Here is a 22,516-nt window from a genome sequence, read left to right as displayed (position 1 = left end):
TTTTAAAAAGTCTCCAACTCACAAATACATACGTACTACAGGTCAGTCATTCTCTGTATCAATCACTGTATGTCCTAATTAAGTTTCTGAGCTTAACACAAACAATAAAACTAGGATCAGTAATAAAAACAGTTCGAGCGACTCACTGTTTTGCTTTCTGGTGGGGGCACTTCTTCTCCCTCTTTGGCTTCCGCAGATTCACCTTTGAGGCCTTCATCGTCTGATTGGCTCTGTGGGAAATTACATTAAAGCTTATTTGCATTGTGGCCCTTTAAAAACTTAACACACTATGAGTTAAAAATCACATAGACAAGACATCAAGAGCAAACAAGACAATCAGCATATCAATAAATAGCAGGCAACAACATGTTCATTTTCTTGGTCATGAAAAGATAAAAATTAAAATTGAATTTGCTATGTGAAACTTTGTAGTCATTTCTTGTGGGCCACTTTGTTTTTGTGTGTATGCAAGAGTATGACTGATAAAGGCTTGTGAAAGCAAATGGTGATATTATTGTATTTAAGTGGTTGACAGACAGTGTAATAGGCCAATATTCAATCTAGAAATCTGACAACTGTTCAGGGTTCCTCACATCTGTCTTTCTTTTTGGGTAGAGACTTAAAACTCCTTTTAAATAATAATGACATGTGTTTTTAGACTCCCTCTCTGTTTCAGGACACACAAAAAATACTTCTTTAATATAATAATAGTATGCTTTGGAAGTGTTTTTTCCACAAAAAAAAGTTCAAGGACCTCATTACAAAGTCTTAAAATTACATAAACCCCTTTTCCCTCATTTAAATTTCAAAATCTATGAATATGGAAGTATTTTTCATTTCAAAAGTTTAACTGTTGGTCATACGATGTCTCCTACTGCACTGAAAAGTCAATTTAAAGTGTGTGCGTAGTGGAGGTTTAAGTGTCCTCTTCAGGCTTGGCGCCGTGGAGAAAAATCAGACATCACAATATTTTTTACCAAATACCTTTATCAATATCACAACAATATTGTAGGGTTGTCTCGTTGTGCTTATACAAAATATTTACACAATGAGATTTGAAAAATAATCATCTGTAATGTGAATATAATGGCTAAGTGGGTAAAGACAAATAATAGAACAGCTAGAACAGTCTGTTAACTTCAGAAAATAACATCACTTTACTGTAATGTAGCCTTTAAAAGCAGGAAAAGATAATAATTCAGATATTACTATATCCAAAATCTCAAACAATATCTAGTTTTATATCACAATATCAATATAATGTCAATATATTACTCAGCCCTATTTTCTCACTGGACTTGTGTAAGTGGTGTATTAAACACGACTGGCTTCCAGACTAATTGTGATGTCACGAGATCTTGCTCTAAAGACATGAGTCTTAAGGCCCAGAAACACCAAACCAACTTCAGAGAACTAGTGGCAACAAATGCCCCCTGTTGCATTGCCTCATGTTGCTAGACCTTGACCAAAAAGTTGCACATGAACACACCACAAAGACTACAACCCACGGCCAACCAGCAAGTATGTTCTGTGCCTGCGTGACAGGAAATAACTCTCCACACCAGCAGACAGCAGTAGTCTGTCGTCATTCAAAAAGAGAAACCGGAAGACAGTCCTGAGGCTACTTAGCCAGTTAGCAGATTAACAACACAATCCAGTGTTGAAAGAACAAAGCATATTTACCGTGTGCCAGTAAACAATAACACAAACCATCACAAAAGAGCTCAATGGCTAAAGACAATGGCTTTACTTGTATCACAAATTTGTTTTGAGCTTACTCCCTCTTGACTTAGCTCTTTGTTTACTTCCCTCACAGTTCAGTTCAGTTCAGTTCAGTTCTTTATTGTCCCTCAAGGGGAAATTTAGTTTGCAGTGCAATTCAACATACAAGGGACAATCAAGACAATGTCAACAACAATCACAACCACAACAACCATGAATAAAATAGATCAGATCAAGCTGTCCATAGAAAAAATAAATCTATAAGGGGATAAGACCATATGGAGTGCTTATAGACAGTGCAGGCAAATTGAGTCCATCAAGACTCAGTGCAAATTAAGAACATTTATTGCACTTGGAATAAAAGAAAATTTAAACCTATTGCTTCTAACCTTGGGGAGCCTGTGATGCCGGCCAGATGGAAGAAGAAAAAACAAACATAAAACAGACTCAATAAAAGATTTGTAAAATAAAACCATCAGTGTCTTGTCCACATTAAAAGTGTTCAGTCTGCGCAGAAAATAAAGTCTCTGCAGACCCTTTTTGCAGATTGCAGACGTGTTGAAGTCATGATTCAAGTTTTTATCAATGACTGTGCCCAGGTATTTATAGTGCTCTACTGTCTCTACTTGTGAGCCCTTAATGATGGTTGGGAGGGTAGAGGGAGAGTTTTTCCTAAAATGAATGGCCATGTCTTTAGTTTTTAGGACATTTAGCTTCAGAAAGTGGTTGTCACACCACTCTACAAAGTCTTCCACGACTGGACCATGATCGACATCTCCTTCCTGGAGCAGGCTGATGAGGACTGTATCGTCCACGAATTTCAGAAGATGCCTGTCCTTGTATTTCCTCTTGCAATCATTTGTATAAAGAATATACAATAAAGGAGACAGGACACACCCCTGTGGTGAGCCTGTGGATGACAGCCGCTTCTGGGAAAAGGCATCATTAGCCCTTACAACCTGCGGCCTACAAGTTAAAAAATCTAGCACCCATTTCACCAGTCCAGCATCAAGATTAAAATCTGACAATAATTTATTGATTAAAATATGTGGCTGGATTGTATTAAAAGCTGAAGAGAAATCTAGAAATAAAAGCCTAGCATGTGTTCTTGTACCCTCAAGATGCTTGTACAGGTAATTGAACAGAGTGATGGTTGCATCATCTACCCCTCTGCTGGCCCGATAAGCAAATTGCATCGGGTCAAGCTGGCTCTGAACCTTTTCAATAAGAATTTGTTTGACCAGCCGCTCAAAAGTCTTCATCACTATTGAAGTCAAGGCTACAGGCCTTAGATCATTAAGCACCTTCAGAGACTTGATTTTAGCCACGGGGACTACAATAGACTCCTTCCATGGCATTGGGACCTTATGCTGGGAGAGTGACAAATTAAAAAGATCAGAATAAATGTCACATAATTGGTCTGCACAGACTTTTAGCAGTTTGCCAGTGATCATATCAGGCCCAGGGCTCTTTCTGACATTACATTTGGAGAACATGTGTTTAACAGATATGGCGCTGATCGTAAGCCGAGGGTTGACAGTAATGTCATTTAAAGAATCAAATACAGTACAGGCCAAAAGTTTGGACACACCTTCTCATTCAATGCGTTTTCTTTATTTTCATGACTATTTACATTGTAGATTCTCACTGAAGGCATCAAAACTATGAATGAACACATGTGGAGTTATGTACTTAACAAAAAAAGGTGAAATAACTGAAAACATGTTTTATATTCTAGTTTCTTCAAAATAGCCACCCTTTGCTCTGATTACTGCTTTGCACACTCTTGGCATTCTCTCCATGAGCTTCAAGAGGTAGTCACCTGAAATGGTTTCCACTTCACAGGTGTGCCTTATCAGGGTTAATTAGTGGAATTTCTTGCTTTATCAATGGGGTTGGGACCATCAGTTGTGTTGTGCAGAAGTCAGGTTAATACACAGCCGACAGCCCTATTGGACAACTGTTAAAATTCATATTATGGCAAGAACCAATCAGCTAACTAAAGAAAAACGAGTGGCCATCATTACTTTAAGAAATGAAGGTCAGTCAGTCCAGAAAATTGCAAAAATTTTAAATGTGTCCCCAAGTGGAGTCGCAAAAACCATCAAGCGCTACAACGAAACTGGCACACATGAGGACCGACCCAGGAAAGGAAGACCAAGAGTCACCTCTGCTTCTGAGGATAAGTTCATCCGAGTCACCAGCCTCAGAAATGGCAAGTTAACAGCAGCTCAGATCAGAGACCAGATGAATGCCACACAGAGTTCTAGCAGCAGACCCATCTCTAGAACAACTGTTAAGAGGAGACTGCGCCAATCAGGCCTTCATGGTCAAATAGCTGCTAGGAAACCACTGCTAAGGAGAGGCAACAAGCAGAAGAGATTTGTTTGGGCCAAGAAACACAAGGAATGGACATTAGACCAGTGGAAATCTGTGCTTTGGTCTGATGAGTCCAAATTTGAGATCTTTGGTTCCAACCACCGTGTCTTTGTGAGACGCAGAAAAGGTGAACGGATGGATTCCACATGCCTGGTTTCCACTGTGAAGCATGGAGGAGGAGGTGTGATGGTGTGGGGGTGTTTTGCTGGTGACACTGTTGGGGATTTATTCAAAATTGAAGGCACACTGAACCAGCATGGCTACCACAGCATCCTGCAGCGACATGCCATCCCATCCGGTTTGCGTTTAGTTGGACGATCATTTATTTTTCAACAGGACAATGACCCCAAACACACCTCCAGGCTGTGTAAGGGCTATTTGACCAAGAAGGAGAGTGATGGAGTGCTGCGGCAGATGACCTGGCCTCCACAGTCACCGGACCTGAACCCAATCGAGATGGTTTGGGGTGAGCTGGACCGCAGAGTGAAGGCAAAGGGGCCAACAAGTGCTAAACACCTCTGGGAACTCCTTCAAGACTGTTGGAAAACCATTTCAGGTGACTACCTCTTGAAGCTCATGGAGAGAATGCCAAGAGTGTGCAAAGCAGTAATCAGAGCAAAGGGTGGCTATTTTGAAGAAACTAGAATATAAAACATGTTTTCAGTTATTTCACCTTTTTTTGTTAAGTACATAACTCCACATGTGTTCATTCATAGTTTTGATGCCTTCAGTGAGAATCTACAATGTAAATAGTCATGAAAATAAAGAAAACGCATTGAATGAGAAGGTGTGTCCAAACTTTTGGCCTGTACTGTATATCACAGTGATCTTTAGTAAAATCATGTTCATCATTAAAACGTAAGTAAAAATCATTCAGAGCATTTGCAAGTTCTGAATTTGAGTCAAAACCATCTATTGTGACTGACCCAGAATTCTTCTTCTTATCTTGGCCTGTCATGGCCTTCATACCATCCCATACAGCCCTCAGGTCATTACTGTGAAACTTCCCCTCTATTTTACTTTTATATTGTAGTTTTGCCCTCTTAATTTCATATCTAACTTCTTTTTTAGCTTCAATCTTATCCTTGCTGTCACCATGGAGAAAAGCATTGTGTTTCCTATGCAGTGCATCCTTTACTGCTTTGTTCAACCAGGGTTTATTATTCGGAAACACCTTGACCTGTTTAGTAGGGATGATTAAGTTTTTGGAGAGTGGAGGGTATAGGGTGATATCATCTCAGTCATTTCATCAAGAGCTGAAGAAGAGTGCTTGAAAACGTCCCATTCTGTGCACTCAAAGGCTCCCCTTAGTTCCTCAATAGCATCCTCAGTCCACATCTCCACCTCTTTAGTGGCAGTTTTCCCTCTCTTAAGAAGTGGCTTGTAGGTTGGGATAAGGAGGATAATAGGGGTGGGGGAAATTTCCGATTCTTAGATGCATCGCGATTCGGACGTGGACGAATCTGAATCGATTCACAAACGTCCAAATTTCGATTATTTAAATCTGTTAATTAGAGTAATACAGAAGGTTCTAAATAATGCGGAACTAAGAAGCGCGGTACGTGTCATCTCCGGGACACTTTGGGATGCGCACCTGGAGCAGACACGCCGACACGTGCACAGAGGAAAACAAACATGGCTGAACGCTACCCACCTCGCTGTGAGAGCTGAACAGCTTCTTCTAATTTAAAAGCAGATGTGTGGAAATACTTCGGCTTCTACAACGTTGACGGCGGAAGCGAACTGGACAAGAGCCACGTTATATGTAAGCTGTGTTGTGCTAAAATAAAATACTTCGGCAACACAACAAACATGAGAAGCCATGTAACGCGATTCCACCTGACGGAGGAGTCAGGGAGACGGCAGGCTGTTGTTGCTGCGGCAACTAGTGGCGCTACCGACCAGAGAACAATCGAGGAAGCAATTAGAAAGCTGCCACCCTCATCGGAAAAGGCGAGGCGAATTACGAAGGCCATCGTGGCCTTTATTGCCAAGGATCTGCGTCCTTATTCTGTCGTGGAAAATCAGGGATTTCGAGCACTGCTGCATACATTGGAGCCCAGATACACCATCCCATCCCGACGCTATTTCACCGACACTACCATCAAACCAAAACAGAAGTCATGGCCTCGCTGTTGAAGGCAGGTAGGTAGGATCGCAGTTACATGTGATGCGTGGACGTCTGTCGCCACCGAATCATTTGTTACTCTAACTGCGCATTTCATCTTGTGATTTAAGATACCTGTTACCTTTGGTTCCGTACAATGAAGTTGTAACTTTCCAGTTTGCAAGCATTTCCATTTATATGTTTAATAAAATATAATGGAAATGAATTCAACTCTTTCTTATTACAAATGCACTGTTTTTAAAAATTGCAAGTGTTGAATGCTTATTCAGTGAGACAAAAAGAAATGTGTGTTGTGAAAAAGTGCATCAATATACATAAATTAAAGATGCATCAATAATCGTTTTATAATCGAATCGTAGCCCCTGAATCGTAATCGTAATCGAATCATGAGGTGCCCAAAGATTCCCACCCCTAGAGGATAATGTTATGGTCAGAAGAGCCAAGAGGGGGCAGAGCTATGGACTTGTAGGCGCCCTTTACTGTACCATAGCATAAGTCAATAGTTTTGTCAAGTCTGGTAGGGCAAGAGACATACTGATAAAAAGTGTTCATCGATTTCAGAGTACAGTGATTAAAATCACCAAGGACAAAGCAAGGAGCATCCGGAGAGAGGGACTGGAACTTTTGTGTAACCTTTTGTATGGCTGTTACAGCATTTTTTGCGTTAGCTTTGGGATGTATGTATGCAACAGTGAGAAATATTTGGGGAAATTCACGGGGGAGGTAATGGGGCCGCAGGGACACAGACAACAGCTCTATGTCTTCAGTACACACAGTCTCTCTGACAGTGAGCACGGTTACATGCGCACAATAATCAGATAACTGTGAATAATCAGGTAATGGTAATAATCCGATTTGACGCGTTTACATGCACTTCAATAATCTGATAATCAGAAAAACCTGGTTTACATGATTCAGTTGGATTTCTCCTCAAGTACATGACATAAAACTCAAACTTCTTGTTACAGTAGGTACTCATACCCTTGAAAAACCTCGAAAAGTACGCAAGTCATATATTTGCAAAATAAAGCACTCATCATGCTGACATCTTATATTCTTACAGTACTGTTTGTTTTTATCATTAACAAATACATGTGAGAGCATTCTAATGTGTAGTTTATCAATGTGGAGCCAATTTTACATACTTTGGGTAGATTTGTAGTAAAAGTACTGCAAAGTGCAATATACAAGTGTATTGTATATAAACTTGTCACACAAAGTGCATAATATATAACATAACATAGAAGTAAGATAAAATAAAAGTGACAATTTAAACACTGAGAATATAAAAATATATTATTTTATGTAAAATCTTTATCTGAAAGGAAACAAAAGCTGTCAGATTAACGTAGTGGAGTAGAAAGTACAATATTTCCCTCTAAAATGTAGTGGAGTGGGACTATAAAATAGCAAAACCCGAAAGAAACCAGATTAAAGGGTATACATGCACCGAATAATCTGACTATTGGGGAAAAAGCTAGGTGTGTTTATTTGATTTCTCATAATCAGATAATGGCTTTTATTTGATAAAGCCTATCGGATTATGCTGTTTACATGACCACTTGAATAATCAGGTAACTCCAGAAATCAGATAATAATCGGTTTATTAGTGTGCATGTAAACGCGCTCACTGATGTTCTTGCACCACCGCTGATTGACGTAGAGGCAGACCCCGCCCCCTTGGGATTTCCCTGTGACAACAGCATCCCTGTCAAGCCTCACCGGCACTCCAAAACCGGTGAGAGTTAGGTCGGTGTTCAGATCCTCAGGAGTAAGCCATGTTTCTGTAAAAGCCATGACACATGCGTCCCTAAATTTCTCCAGATGAGTGACGCTGGCTTGGATCTCGTCCATCTTATTCCTTATGGACTAAGCGTTGCAGAGTAACATCGAGGGGAGGGGTATGCGGCGAAGTGTCAGCCGCTTCAGTCTCTGCCTGACACCGCCCCGTCTTCCGCGTTTCCGCACTTTGTATCTTTTTCTCCCCATGTAGTCCTATTAAAGTTCTCAGGTTGGCGGAAGATCTCCGCAAGTGAATGATCTCCCGTGGCCAAGTCCAATCGGGTATGTGACTGCTGTTGATCCCTCAGATTCAGTAAAAATCCCCGAGAGTACTGAATCCTGCCTGTGTGCGGGTGGCATGGTTCAACCAGACTCTGAGCCACAACAAAGTCCATGCGATGATCAAGAGTGACAGCTCCATTTAAAAATAAGTTAAGTGATCAATGAACAAGCGTAGATCCTCACTTCCGTTTCTCTTCTCGTTCGCTGAGCTGAACTGACATTTAGAGTGATTTTATTCACTAATGGGCTCCGCTGTCACCAATTTAACATGCTGAATTGGCCAAAAAAGCCAACTGAGGCCAACGAGGGCCGGTGGTGGGGGACACATCATACTGACTAAAGCAACAGACGCTCATCGACAGCCCAGTTTTGACCAGTGGTCAACTTGATGTGTCTCTCAAACTCTGCACATACATCACTCCGCCATGTCACGATCAAACATACAAGTGACATAACAACAAGCAAAACACATTTTTAATTGAGGGAGACTTTAAATTTTCTTTTTTTGTAGCTGGGATCACAAAGACACCTCCACTATAGCTGATAGCTGACATTCAATATCAAACCAACAGCCAATGCTGCTATAAAATATCAGCAAACCAATACAACAGTCTAGTGTGTACATGTCAGTACCTGGTGGTTGCTCTTCTGCTTTTGTCTTGCTGTTTTGCTCAGCTCCTGAAATTAAACCAGAGCAGTTTTCTTAACCACAGGGCGAATAAACCAGCGTCGATACACACTGATACACATCAGTTCAAAAGGGACACAAACAGCTATTATTCTCTAAACAGTGAAGACTTAAAATACCTCCTCTGATGGTCTGGCAGATGTGGAGATCATGTCTTTGTTATCCTGCGGAGGACAAAATAAAGACAATCTTTTTCCAATACTGAGATCCCTTTCCATCTATACAAAGCATGCAATTTAAAAGCATAGCCTGTCACTTTTACACTTACATTGGATGATTACACTGGATAATGTATTTGAAAAATGAAATCATAAAATAATTAATGATTAACTTGTTCTTTAACAGATACATCCAAACTCTGTGGAGGCAGAAATATAAACTGTACCTGATTATCCTCAGTTCCTCTTGCTTTTACTTTGCCGTATGTGGATGTGCTCTTCATCTCCTATGGAGAGATCACAGGCTCAACGACACAACAACAGACAGAGTATAGTAGAGAACAGTCTCACTTGGACCACGTCACTGAGTTGTGTTCAACTGCTTGCAAACCTCTTTAGAAGGTCTGGGTGGGACCATTGGAGTTTCACTTCTTTCTTTTCTCTCTCGCTGGGTCTTGTTGCTCTTGACCAGTCAAGGACAAAAACACACACACACACACACACACACTGTGGTGGAACAGGGCGACAGGGAAGTTTGACTACAAGCAGGCAGGATTTAAAGGGAGGTAAGGGGATGAGGAGGATATGGTCGAGGTCCGGAGGAATGTGAGGAGAGAGGGTATTTTCGACAGAAGTTAATCAGCTGTGTGTGTGTGTGTGTGTGGGTGTGTGTGTGTGGGGGGGGTCACTGATGACTCATGAGAGATGTGAAAAATAGACTGACCGGTTTTGACTTTTCTTCCACTTGTTTCTCGTTCTCCTTGAGCGTCTCTGTGTCTTCGGTGTCTTTCTGAACATACATAAAATATTCACTATTAAACTGTTTCAACCAACATCACTTTACTTGTGCAGCGATTAAAGGACCATACCAGTGTGTTTTTAAGTTTAACTCTTTAACTACATATCATGTATTTTTGCCGACCAAAAGCAAATGCATGTTCTACACTGTCAGATTTACAGATGCATTTTTCCAAATTTTCCTGGCAGCCACTGGTTTCCAGGCATTTTTGTAAAACATGAAAATCACTCGTGAACTTGTTTGAGTTGTGCAGTTTTTGTAATTCATCACAGACAGTGGACATCAAGTCTGTATTCATTTTTGCCAAAATTGCAGAGTTATTGATTTTCATTTAGTACAAAAAAGCAAAACAATGGTTGCCTGGAGTGGTTGGAAAACTGCACCCTAAAATCTAAACCACATCAACGTTGTTTGTACAATGGTTATTTTTGATGTAAAGTAAATGTGATCTATAGTTAACAGGGTACAACATGCAAAATCATTGGTATGGTGCTTTAAGTGTGCAGCACATCATTACTACGCCCAAAAATCAACCAGAAATCCCACCAAACATCCCCACTATCACCATTAGCACCACTACAATGACTCCCTATCACCTAATACAGCCTGATCATGATAACCTCCCTCCACACCTCCCCCAGGACCAATCATTATCAACTGCATAGTTACTTTATTTGAAGAGTGGAAAAAATTCAGTTTGGACATGGCTCCAGCCATAGAGCTCTGAGAGGGTGGGACACATTATCAGAAGATTAAAGGGAATGCCTATTGTATTATTATCAGTTGTATTATTGGTGAGTACGTTGGCTGATAAGTAACAAGTAACTATAGTACAGAAATGGCAAACTAGGTTAGAGTTAAAAACACTACATAGTAAAAAAGATAATATCAGCTGATGTATCCCTATCAGATTCAGTATCTGTGAGGCTGTAGTTCAGACTGAAATTGTCATTTAGTTTTAATAAAATGGCCTGTTAGCATTTTTAGTATTCTCTGTTGAAATCAGGGGGCACAGACAGATGATCAGAGGCTAATGGTTGACTGAGCTTCTTGTTTTTAATCAGTAAGACTGACTATTGATAAGCCATGTCATATGTCATGACACTGTAAAAAAACAGTCAGATATTTATGTTTACTAGTTTCCCTGTTGATGCAGCTAAGGTTTATGAGCACAAACACCCCTTGCCTGGCCCGGGGTTGGCTGGTGGCCTAGAGGTTGTTGTTGGGGCTGGTTCAGGACCAGACAGAAAGAGCTTTGCTTGGTCTGTGCAAAACAAGTCCGCAAGACAAGCTGCTCCCCATGCCATTTACTGAAGGTACTACATTCTCAGCAAGACCAGGCATGTCAAGGTAAGGTGGACTGCAGACAGAGCCTGTGGGTAAAATGCTTCTCCAAAACCTAAACCTTTGACTCATGACTTTCCTCTTTTCTACCTAAGCTGGACAAAGGTTTTCACAATGCCTCTCATTTAAATAGTAGATGCTTTTCTTCCCCTCACTGAGGCAAGTGTCTGCTGAATCAAAATATCCAGTTAAATGTCAAAAAAGTTCCACCAAATGGATAAAATTACAGGAACAAGTAAATGTCAAAGCACCTGTTTGTTGACTAATGACTTCTCGCTGCTCGCAGGTGGATCCTCGTCATCGGAGCTTGACGGCTTTTCATGCTGCAGAAATCATCATTTTATGAAAAACACATGAATGTGGCAGAGCAGTCTTTTTTTAATGCATCCTTTTATCAAAAAGAAACCTCTCCAGCACAAAAACAGATTTTAATCTGAACCTTACTTTGTGTGCAGATCGAAACGGGTTCAGCTTTTCCATTGCCTCGGCAAGTTTGCTCTGCATATAAAGTATAAAACACACAGAATTAAATTAATGATAACTTAAAAAAAAAAAAATACTCAAAAACCTTACAAACCTGTTTGTGGCTGGGTTGGCTCTCTCCATTGTCCAATATTGCCTCAGAGTCAGAGTCAGAGTCCTTCTCCTGCGGATGGAGCCAATATTGATCAGAAAATAAAAACAATAGCAGTACCAGTAGTCGTACAACTAGCTTTACATTACATGTGGATTGCTACATATTTTAAAAAAAAAAAATGTTTTTAAGGGTTCAATGGTACTATTTAGTTTTATGGAAGTGTAATGGGAAAGACAAACTGATGACAGTACACCACCTCTGACCTGTTTGTCAGTGTAGAAGGTGCTCTTCATCATCGCATTAAAACCATTCTGAAATGAGACAAACACACCTTAAAAAAGACTATAGCTCTAACTGTTATCTTAATGTCACAGTGGATCTTATTCCTTAACATTAAGACAACAAACGTCATTTCTTTGAGGCAATAACTTGTACCAGAAAGCTGATATTTGCGCCATCATGTCTCAGTACAGCCCAAACTGTTTTCAAGCAAGAGAGAAGAGATCCAATTAATCTTCCATTACAACTTACCTGTTTTGCTTTGGGCTTCTCTGCAGTAGAACTATTCTCGTTTGAGTCTCCTGAGCATTCAGTCTTTTCCTTATCCTGTTACAACACAATACACATTACCAACATGTCATTTATCTCACAATTTAACCGACAGTGTAATGCACTAGCTGGTAAAATAATTTATCTGATGCGGGATTAGTTATGAGATAAAAATGACCTGAGCTGATGAGGTGAAAGGATTCTTCAGGATCTTTGCTGCTGCTCCACCCTGACAGACAATTCAAAGCAGTTGAAGTTACAAACTGATGTTATCTTCTATGTATTTTGTGAGTGCTGCAGGGCAGACGCAGGTCCTTCCCTCACCTTTGAAGACTTCTCCACAAGGTTGTCACTGCTGGCAGAGAGTTCACCATCCATGGACAAATCATCCTTAACAGAAGGACACAGCAGACAGTCAGAATGCAACGACCAAGACGAACGCATACACTCAAGGGTTTTATTTTGAAGTGAAATATCCATTTTACTAAACGACTGGTAGCCTTGCAGGCAAAATCATAAATAGGAATTAGTTTGGAACCTCTCAGTTCACTTTCCATTTCCAAAGGGCATTATAAACAGGTCATAAACATGTGATCTAGCGCTGAGCAACCAGTGACTAAGTATGCTCAGTGAAGATGGACAATCATAGCACAGTAAGACAAGCCAATCATAGCGCACTAGGATGTGACTCATCCTCTCATTCAAACATGGTCACTTCTGGCTCAAAAAAACAAGATGGCGATGGATGAAATGCCAAAATGCAAGTCCACAAACCAAAGGGTGATGTCATGGTAGCTACATTCATTATTTTATACAGTCTGTGGTTTCAGCCTTTTATTCTTAGTGTTGCCAGATTGGACCCCTGTTTTTTAATACGACCAAAGGAGGGTGCCAAAATCGGAAATTTTCTAATTTTATACTTGTTGGCTTTAAAAACTAAACCATAGACCAAATTCCCCTGAGAGTGTGCCTTGAAAATCAAATAAACTGACAGATGTGAGATGTAATAACAATCTTTTCACGCTGGTTATTATCGACATAACAAACAAAATATTTCTCAAACAGGATACTTAACTTTTTGGACTGAAAATCTATCATTGACAAACTTGACCATCTTACCTGAGACTGAGATTTGGCACCTTTTTTCTTGAACACACCACCAAAGATTCCTCCTTTCTCCTGAGAAAATAATATGGAGCCAACATTTAATATTGACTACATGCATTATTATGGTTGATCTTGCAGTATTGTGTCACTTGAGAGTCGAGGGTGCCTGGTTTTAACAAACCTCACCTTAGTGTTCTCTGAAAGATTGTCGTTGCTGCCTGAGAGCTTGCTGGGTTCAGACAAATCATCCTGAAGGTGAGAAACAAATCAGTATATCCGGAAATCAATATTAATATGTCCTAATAATTTTCATTTACTTGGTTTGATGGTGAGATGAACACAGGAACACTCCTTAACTCGCACCTGAGATTTTGTCCTCGTTCCGAGAGGCTTTGGCGATTTTTTGAACATCCCACTGAACACCCCTCCTGTCTCCTGGAGAGAAACATCACATAACAAAGGTTTGCAAAATTTTGCCCATACTGGAGAAGTTTAGTAAAGTGTTCCTCTGCTTTCACAAACCTCACCTTAGTGTTGCTAGTCACAGAAAGATTGTCTTTGCTGCCTGAGAGCTCGCTGGCTGCAGACAGATCCTCCTGAAAGAAAGAAACAAACATCCCCTTATTATTATTATCAACTCCTGAGAATGTAACACAGGAAAACGTGAGACAATTGAGATGCATAACTCTCACCTGAGATTGTGTCCTCGCTCCAGGAGGCTTTGGCTTTTTAAACATCCCACTGAACACCCCTCCTGACTCCTGGAGATAAAAAAGTCACATGACATGGTTTGAATTTTGTCCATAATGGAGGAATTTAGCATGGACTTCACACAGCAGCTAGCGATTTCTTCCAAATTGCAGATGCATGCAGGTTTACCTCGCCTGTCTCAACACACAAATTCTTTGTTTATAGATCTGGGTGTTTTTGTACAAACCTCACCTTAGTGTTGCTGTTCACAGAAAGATTGTCTTTGCTGCCTGAGAGCTCGCTGGATGCACACAAATCCTCCTGAAGGAAACAAACATCCCCTTATTATATTAATAATAGTAGGAGTAGTAATAATAATGATAATAATCATGATAATTATAACTTTTTTTTGCACCTTCAAAACAACCGTTACAAATTGCCACACACACACAAGGACACATAAAAGAAAGCAGGAAACAATCAAATACAAATTCACAGTCAGCAAATAAAAGTGCACATAAAGAAGATAAAAAAAATAATTAAGAAAAGTTAAGAAAAAAACAGACAGTAGAAGTGAGTTTTGACAGACGATCTAAGTCTAAGTTCTTCAGGTAAGCTACTCAAAAGCCTAACAAACATCCTGCCACCCTTAGTTTTCAGCCTTGACCAGGGAGTGGCTAACAGGGCCTTATTAGAAGACCTCAGGTTATGGGATGGTGAGCAATGAACAAGACACATCTCCAAATAATGTAACACAGGAAAACGTGAGACAATTGAGATGCATAACTCTCACCTGAGATTGTGCCCTCGCTCCAGGAGGCTTTGGAGATTTTTTAAACATCCCACTGAACACCCCTCCTGACTCCTGGAGAAAAACACACATAAAAATAGTTTGTAAAATTTGCCCATAATGGTGGAATTAAGTGAAGTATTCGCCTGGTTATAGATGTCAGATGGACAGGCATGGACTATAAACTGCAGCTTGTACTCTCCTCCAAATGCTGATGTGTGCAGGTTTATCTCACCCATCCCAACACAAACAAAAACAGAAACACATTTCCAAAACTCTCCATCAGCTGGGTTCAGCTCTATACCAACTCCACTAACATTTTCACATTGTCACAAATGTCAATGAAACACTCAGCCTTGAAAAAAGGATCTGATGTCACATTTCTGATGTGATTAATGATTATATATAAAAGAATAATGACTTTTCTACTTGAAAACACAGTGCAGAAGTGTCTCTACTGGTTGACTGTGTGAATTCACAGGCCAAAGATGAACAAAAGTGAGTCCCAGAGGGCCATTTGGATTTCTTCCTGACAGGAAATACATGCTTTAATCACTCATACAAACTTCAGATGCAGTAAATGGGCAATGGAGTGAATATATACGGGACAGCAGTGTAATATGACAACAGCAGTTCAGAATAAACCCAAGAAAGAACTGAGTAGTTAGCATGAGCACCAATATCAACAGATGAGGAAAGACTTTGTATTTTGTTTGATGTCTGGCTTTCACAAACCTCACCTTAGTGTTGCTATTCACAGAAAGATTGTCTTTGCTGCCTGAGAGCTCGCTGGCTGCAGACAGATCCTCCTGGAGGAAACAAATAAACATCCCCTTATTATTATGATCATCTTCTGATAATGTCACACAGGCAAATGAGACATATGAGATGCTCAGCTCTCACCTGAGATTGTGTCCTCGCTCCAAAAGGCTTTGAGGCTTTTTTAAACATCCCACTGAACATCCCTCCTGACTCCTGGAGATAAAAAAGTCACATAATAATTAATCATATGTGTCACTTGAATAAAATTAAAGCAATTGTTTGGTATTTTGAGCTGATTCAGCTGTCAGATGAACAGGCAGGGATTTAGTGCTTCACACACTGGCCGGTTCATTTGCTGATGCATGCAGGTTCAGCTCGTGCTTCGAAACACACACACAAAAACAAAAACACACCCTTCTCTAGCTCACCAACCAATGAGTCGAGGTCTACGCACCTACTGTAGGTCACATGACATCACCAGCACATGTTTCTAGTTAACAGTGAGGAAGAACTTGATGTTCTTTTAGAGTAAGATCTAATGTGATGTGCATTCTCACAGGGAATTCTTACTATAAGTGGGGCAATTACCTTATTATGGATTCACTGAAAGAGTCAAAATATTTTTCTTAAGTGCTGTATTGGTTACTTGGTAATTGGTATTGGTAATTCAGAGTCTTATTCTGGCATCTAATTGTTGTACTTTTTGTTCAAAATGTGATTTCTCATAGATAAACACTGTTTTTTGTTAATAAATGACTGCATTTCACTTGTATTTATTCCCAGTTGTTTGTGTTTGTGAACGTTTTTGCATTTTAAAAACTAATTTGTCTGATGAGACTCACCTTAGCTGTGGACTGACCGTCATTTCCGGCTGTGAACTCAGCATCCAAAAGATCCTGAAACACACATGATTATCTGTCAGGCTCTAACTGAATCAACACAACATGGCATGTTGCATGTCAGGCATTTAGCCCATAATTGTATTTCATAGCTGATGTATCGCTGTGTGCGGGACATGTGATAGAAGATCGTGTTTCACCTGTGAAGGCCTCCGAGCATGTCCTCGTTTCAGTATCCCTCCAAACACACCTGATTTTTCCTACAGAGAAAAGTGCAGAGAAAGGTTTAGTTTCAAAGACTTCTTAAAACTAAACCTTTCTCTTTCTCAAAGAAACTTATGTGTGGGGAAAAATATGACGGAGCAGAAAATAAACTCACCTTTGATGACTTGTTGTCTGTTAAGCTGTCACTACTGACAGGCAATTCAGGATATAGGGAGGCCTATAGAAGAGAAATAAAATGAAATAAAATAAATCACTTATTTTTGTTGACAGGTGCAACACACTGGTTCTCGGGCTGGACTTTTCAGAGTAATTACACAAGGGTTTCAGAGAATTAAAAACTAATATAAAATTAGCAATGCAATATAAGAAAGTGGGCAAATAAATATAACATGCAAATAAATTGATACAAAACTTTCAATTCAAATTTTCTTTGAATATAATGTCAACCTGAAACACATCCTTATTTTTCTGTGACCGGAAGTAACCTCAGGCTGCACATGTGGTACTTATCAATATTAAACATCACTTTTCATTATTATTGTTAATATGTTGATTACGTTTTCAGTGAATGAGTGAATTATTTAGACGATACAATGTCAGAAAACAATTAAAAATGCCAAGAATTTCCTGGAGTCAAAGGTGATATCTATACATTATCTGACAAATAGTCCAAAATCCAAAGTTATTCAATTCAAAGTGACATGAAACAGAGAAAAGCAGCAAATCCTAAACTTTTAGAGGCTGGAACCAGCAAATGTTGAATATTTTTTATTTGACAAGTGGCTTAAATGATAAATCAATGAGCCAAATAAATTTTTTGTTTTTCAAAATAAGATGTACGGCACAGCAAGTTCAAGAAGGCTGTTACTAACCTGCGGCTGGTCCTCTTTGGCAGCTTTGGTCGCCTTCTTAAACATTCCTTTAAACATGCCTTCTTTCCCCTTGAAATATAAATAAATAGGTTCAGTCTACATGTTAAAAAAAATCACTGGCACTTTATATGAATGTATATTTTCTCATTTTACATGATTGAGGACTGAAATATGGTTTGAAGAGAAAAATAAAACACAATACAAAGAATTTACACAAGTGTTTCCTGAGCATCACCTTGTTGCTGTTGTCAGTCAGACTGTCATTGCTCTTCGAAAGTTCACTGCTGACTGATAAACTGTCCTGTGAGGTCGATACAGACATAGCCAACAAAGCCAGTGTGAGTAAATGCAGTACTAAACAGAGTAAATCCATAATTACAGTGGGTTATATTGTAAGTTTCATATCTAAATTGAATGTGTCTATTTCACAAAATACAAGTTATTGCAGTACACGTTAACAATATCGGTAAGGTTTCCTAACTATAAGCATTAAATATTCAACATCAATGATTTATATTGAATAAGTTCATACTACAATGTCACCTGTGCATGGAGCGATGGTTCTGCAGCCTTGGAGGATCTTTTAAACATCCCTCCAAATAACGCTGCTTTTTCCTGCATGAGGAGTAAAAAGAAAGAGAAAATTATACTTGAAAAAACACATAAGGAGCTAAAACATACCAAGGGTGAAAACACAAGTCTAATCTCTGATGTGTCAGTATGAGTAACTGAAGGTACACATGCATTGCCATGGCCGGTGAGTCAGCAGCATAATTCTGTCTCCGATCACAAGCTCTGGAGACTAAACTGGAGAAGATGCTGCGAATGATTGACAATTCACTTATGACTTTATGCATGAAAGGGTGCATCTAATAATTCATGTTTCACAGCCCAGCTTCATGTCCAGATTTCATGCCTGGACTTGAAATTGGTTTCATGTCTGGACTTGAAGCCTTGATGTAAGTAAATATCGAGTGATTGCTGGGTTTTTAGCTCTGGCAAAATTTATCATATTAATGATTTTCCTGTTTAATAATCACATTAAAAGGAGACACTACAGCACTGAATTACCAGTAGCCTGGGTAAAAAACAGGCAAACCATTGTTTACTTAGTTCTCTGTTTTTTTAATTTTCTAATTAAGCCATTAATACATAAAAAGGCTTATTAATTCAGTTGAAGATCATAACAGAAACAAAAACTGGAATGCTTTATGTTACAGGTTCCACATGTTGCAATCATATTTAGAAACTGATATGTTACTGTAAATTTATTAGAAGAATTCTGCATAACTACACAATTTTCAACTAATTATAGGAAAAGTGGGGACAGGTAAAACTAAATTAGTCTAACTATTGCTACCATACCATACCATACCATACCATAACATAACATACCATAACATACCATACCATAACATAACATAACAGAGCTTCCAGCAAAGCATAACTCTACCTATTTGACGAATAAAATCTCCAACAAAAAAATAAAACAAAACAAAATGTATTATACAATATTCAATAATACGTCAAGTCAAATAATTGTCTCTCAACTTTGCTGTTATTTCCTTTTAATAAAATTGCATATTTATTTCAGGAAACCTCCAAAATAAATTGGGACACATATTATAAAGTAAAATCTTTAGAGAGCCGACTTTAAACATAAATGTCTTTGGAGGGTGTTTACATCTCTCTTGTGTGAACAGTGTAGGACATATTTCCCTTTCTATACATAGTGGTAATAGTATTTCTTAACAGCACAGCAGGGCAATGACAGATCTCCAGACTGACTGTGCATCAGCTGGTTTGTCAAAAATATGAAATAACACCAACCTATAATTGCTGGAACTTGACTTTAATATTCAGTTTTTTCCTGTGGTTAATTATCTCAACCACTTCATAGCACACCTGTTGTTTGAGGGGGTTAACAGGGGCCACCTGCACATATCTGTCCTGGAGCAACCTAGTAGGTTAATCGATCATCGGCTACAGTTTCAATACTGTACATTTTAGAGTAAGCTGAAAGCCAGCATTTTACCCTGTAACTTAATCGATAAAAATACATCAGAATGTATTAGTGAATTTAAAATTTGTGTTAATAATCTTAATCTGCAGAGTAACTAGTAACTAATGTTGTTGTAATTAAAAGTACAATATTTACTGCCAAATGTGGTGGGTAATATTTAAAGTGGCATAAAATGGAAATACTCAGGTAAAGTACAAACACCACAAATGTTTTTTAACTTAAGTATAGTACTTGGGTAACACTACAAAGTTACATTTCACCACAGCTGTCCACATACTGATGGACTGCACTGTGTGTTTTATGTTTTTTTTTTTTTTTAAACTTTATTTTTTCATGTTTTTTTTGTACAAAACATGGGCAGCATCAGTGTAATGAACAAAAATAGGTATGGGTACAATATGATGTGGCTAAGTAATACAAATGCTAGCCATGTGGTGCCCTTATAGACACAAAAGAAACAACAAAAAAGGAGAGAAGAACAAAAGGTATATGTACACATATGCCTGTGCACCTGATCTCACGAGTGCACATGTTCACTTACACCCATTTGTCTAAATAGTCATACACAATCATACACAGTTGCACACATACATATGAACACTCATAGGAACGAAACATGAGAGAACCGTGGGGTTGCGAGTAGGTCGTATGTCACATACATTACAGCAATATAGTTGCAATATTGTTTTTCTTAAAACCAAAATATATAAAGCATTAAGGTTGGTTATCACCTCTTTTTGTAATATAAGTGCTCCATTTTTCCCAGAGGGCATCACCTTTGTCCCTTTGTAATCTGAGACTAAACGTCAGTAGTTCCATTGTTTGGATGTCTTTAATTATGGCCTCCCACTGATTAACCGTGGGAGGTTCTGTGTTGAGCCATCTTCTTGTTATGGCTTTTTTGCTGGCAGCCATGAAGATTTTTAGGAGGTATCTGTCTTTTTTTGGTAATTCTGTGTCCATATTGCCCAGGTAGAATGATAAACAAGTGAAATTAAAATTATACTGCAAGACTTCACTGATAATACTTTGAACTCCCTCCCAGAAGGATTTAAGCGTGGGACAGCTCCAAAATATGTGTTGTGTATTGTATGTTGAGAGTTTCAGACAAACCAATTGAGGTCAATTGGGTCAAGTCTTTTCACTCAACTAACATTTTAATTACTGACATTTTGATTTCAGCAAAGAGAAAACTATAAATCCATTCCTACAAAACAAAACTCAAACATTGTGAGGTCGCTAAAGTTGCATAAAACAGAGGAGACAGAAGATATTCAATGTTACTCACAGCTACGCCTCCTCCTTCACACTCCAAATCCAAATCCAGGTTGTCGTATCGCTCCTGTCAAACGTACATTAAATCAACACATTCAACAACTAACGTTAATAAGTTTGTCTCGAGGAGAAGCAACAAGAAGATAAGCGCGAGCTGTTTTCTTTAAAAAGACAGTTTGAAACGTGAACTCACCATGAGTGCGGCCCCACGTCCTCCTCCGTCCGCACGTAGTGTTTAGTTGTTCCGCTGGTTAATCGATGTTAGTGTTAATTTACTGAAATGTTTCAGTCCTCGTGAGTTTCTGTCTGCTCTTGTGTTGATACTGTGTGCTGTTGGAGAAGCTGGGAAGTTAAGATCCTCCCTCCTCTGAGAAAATCATAATAAAAAAAAAAAAAAGAAAAAAAGAAACAGGCCACAGCTCAGACACTTCCCACGGCTCTCTGTGACTTTGTGTGGGTGTTTTCATGAAGCAGACTCACGGAAACCGGTGGATCCAGTTTTTTCTTCTTGTACCTGTGTGTGTGCTGTCAGCATGGAGAGGGTGTGTCTTATGGTCTCACCTGGGAATTTGACATCAGCCTCATGCTGCTTTCAAATGCTGCTCGGAATCTCCAGCTTTCGACTGCCTCAAGGCTATTAAAACATCACTAATCCTAATTCTACATTAAGCATATTGACAGTGGTGGAAGGAGTGGTCAGATCTCAGAAGTAAAAGAAGCAATACTTTAGAGTAAAAATACGCTGTCACAAGTACAAATACTGCTTTTCAAATCTCAAGTAAAACTACAAAAGTATGAACATCAAAATGTACTTAATCCATTCAGAAACCAATGTTCCAAACACAAAAAAAGGCTTACTCAAAATGCACTGTTAAATCATTAGTTCATTTGATTAGGAAACTATTATGCGTTTATGTTTTCCCACGCATTCCATTGGATGAAGATCCTTAAGGCAGAAATCATCTGATGGGGAGGCAGCAGCTCAGTCCATAGGGACTTGAGTTGGGAACTGGAGATCACCAGGTCAAGTCTCTGTTCAGACCAAAATATGGAGTATGGACTGGAAGCTGAAGAGGTGACAGTTTGTTTCCTGGGCACTGCCGAGGTGCCCTTGAGCAAGGCACCCAACGCCCAACTGCTTGGGGCACCTGTCCAAGGCAGCCCCCTCCCTTTGGGGTGGCAGTAGCTCAGTCCATAGAGACTTGGGTTGGGAACCAGAGGGTTGTCAAGCACAAAGCGTGGACTGGTGGCTTGAGAGATGGTAGTTCACCTCCTGGGCACTGCCAAGGCGCCCTTGAGCAAGGCACTGTACCCTTGGGCAGCCCCCTCGCCCTGACATCTCTCCACGTAATGCATGTATGGGTCCTGTTTGCGCATGTGTGTGTATTTCGGGTCTGTGTGTATATGACAACAGAGTGAAAAAAAAATTGAATTTCCCCCCTGTATTAATAAAGTATATCTTCTTCCTCTTCTAAGAGTAAAAATGACAATAAATGGTAAAAAGGTTTTTTAACCAAAAACATTA

The 22,516-nt window shown here is 39.4% G+C and overlaps 1 protein-coding gene across 4 annotated transcripts in view; it reads right to left on the bottom strand.

Moving 5' to 3' along the window:
* apol1 (apolipoprotein L, 1) overlaps nucleotides 1-21,487 on the bottom strand; it is a 30,637-nt gene extending 9,150 nt beyond the window's left edge. The window contains exons 1-31 of one of the 4 annotated variants that reach the window (XM_033650717.2): nucleotides 21,185-21,487; nucleotides 21,005-21,058; nucleotides 18,237-18,308; nucleotides 17,929-17,994; nucleotides 17,694-17,762; nucleotides 16,976-17,038; nucleotides 16,797-16,856; nucleotides 16,600-16,653; nucleotides 15,899-15,970; nucleotides 15,736-15,804; nucleotides 14,999-15,070; nucleotides 14,458-14,526; nucleotides 14,208-14,276; nucleotides 14,043-14,111; nucleotides 13,879-13,950; nucleotides 13,702-13,764; nucleotides 13,528-13,587; nucleotides 12,733-12,798; nucleotides 12,587-12,637; nucleotides 12,391-12,465; nucleotides 12,123-12,170; nucleotides 11,860-11,928; nucleotides 11,727-11,780; nucleotides 11,534-11,605; nucleotides 10,608-10,661; nucleotides 9,864-9,929; nucleotides 9,531-9,602; nucleotides 9,367-9,426; nucleotides 9,101-9,145; nucleotides 8,927-8,971; nucleotides 147-230 (exon numbers count right to left, since the gene is read on the bottom strand). In XM_033650717.2, the coding sequence (XP_033506608.2) occupies nucleotides 147-230; nucleotides 8,927-8,971; nucleotides 9,101-9,145; nucleotides 9,367-9,426; nucleotides 9,531-9,602; nucleotides 9,864-9,929; nucleotides 10,608-10,661; nucleotides 11,534-11,605; nucleotides 11,727-11,780; nucleotides 11,860-11,928; nucleotides 12,123-12,170; nucleotides 12,391-12,465; nucleotides 12,587-12,637; nucleotides 12,733-12,798; nucleotides 13,528-13,587; nucleotides 13,702-13,764; nucleotides 13,879-13,950; nucleotides 14,043-14,111; nucleotides 14,208-14,276; nucleotides 14,458-14,526; nucleotides 14,999-15,070; nucleotides 15,736-15,804; nucleotides 15,899-15,970; nucleotides 16,600-16,653; nucleotides 16,797-16,856; nucleotides 16,976-17,038; nucleotides 17,694-17,762; nucleotides 17,929-17,994; nucleotides 18,237-18,308; nucleotides 21,005-21,058; nucleotides 21,185-21,187 (1,917 nt within the window). In that variant the 5' untranslated portion in view covers nucleotides 21,188-21,487. The remainder of the gene's footprint in view (nucleotides 1-146; nucleotides 231-8,926; nucleotides 8,972-9,100; nucleotides 9,146-9,366; nucleotides 9,427-9,530; nucleotides 9,603-9,863; nucleotides 9,930-10,607; nucleotides 10,662-11,533; nucleotides 11,606-11,726; nucleotides 11,781-11,859; nucleotides 11,929-12,122; nucleotides 12,171-12,390; nucleotides 12,466-12,586; nucleotides 12,638-12,732; nucleotides 12,799-13,527; nucleotides 13,588-13,701; nucleotides 13,765-13,878; nucleotides 13,951-14,042; nucleotides 14,112-14,207; nucleotides 14,277-14,457; nucleotides 14,527-14,998; nucleotides 15,071-15,735; nucleotides 15,805-15,898; nucleotides 15,971-16,599; nucleotides 16,654-16,796; nucleotides 16,857-16,975; nucleotides 17,039-17,693; nucleotides 17,763-17,928; nucleotides 17,995-18,236; nucleotides 18,309-21,004; nucleotides 21,059-21,184) is intronic. The other 3 variants (XM_078173026.1, XM_033650718.2, XM_078173027.1) reach the window with 3 other exon arrangements.
* Between the last annotated feature and the right edge of the window lie 1,029 nt (nucleotides 21,488-22,516).

This window comes from Epinephelus lanceolatus, chromosome 12 (genome assembly GCF_041903045.1).
Source record: "Epinephelus lanceolatus isolate andai-2023 chromosome 12, ASM4190304v1, whole genome shotgun sequence".
Taxonomy (NCBI): Eukaryota; Metazoa; Chordata; class Actinopteri; order Perciformes; family Serranidae; genus Epinephelus; species Epinephelus lanceolatus.
The sequence above is the reverse complement of the archived record's forward strand: the minus strand, read 5'-3'. Positions and strand labels throughout refer to the sequence as shown.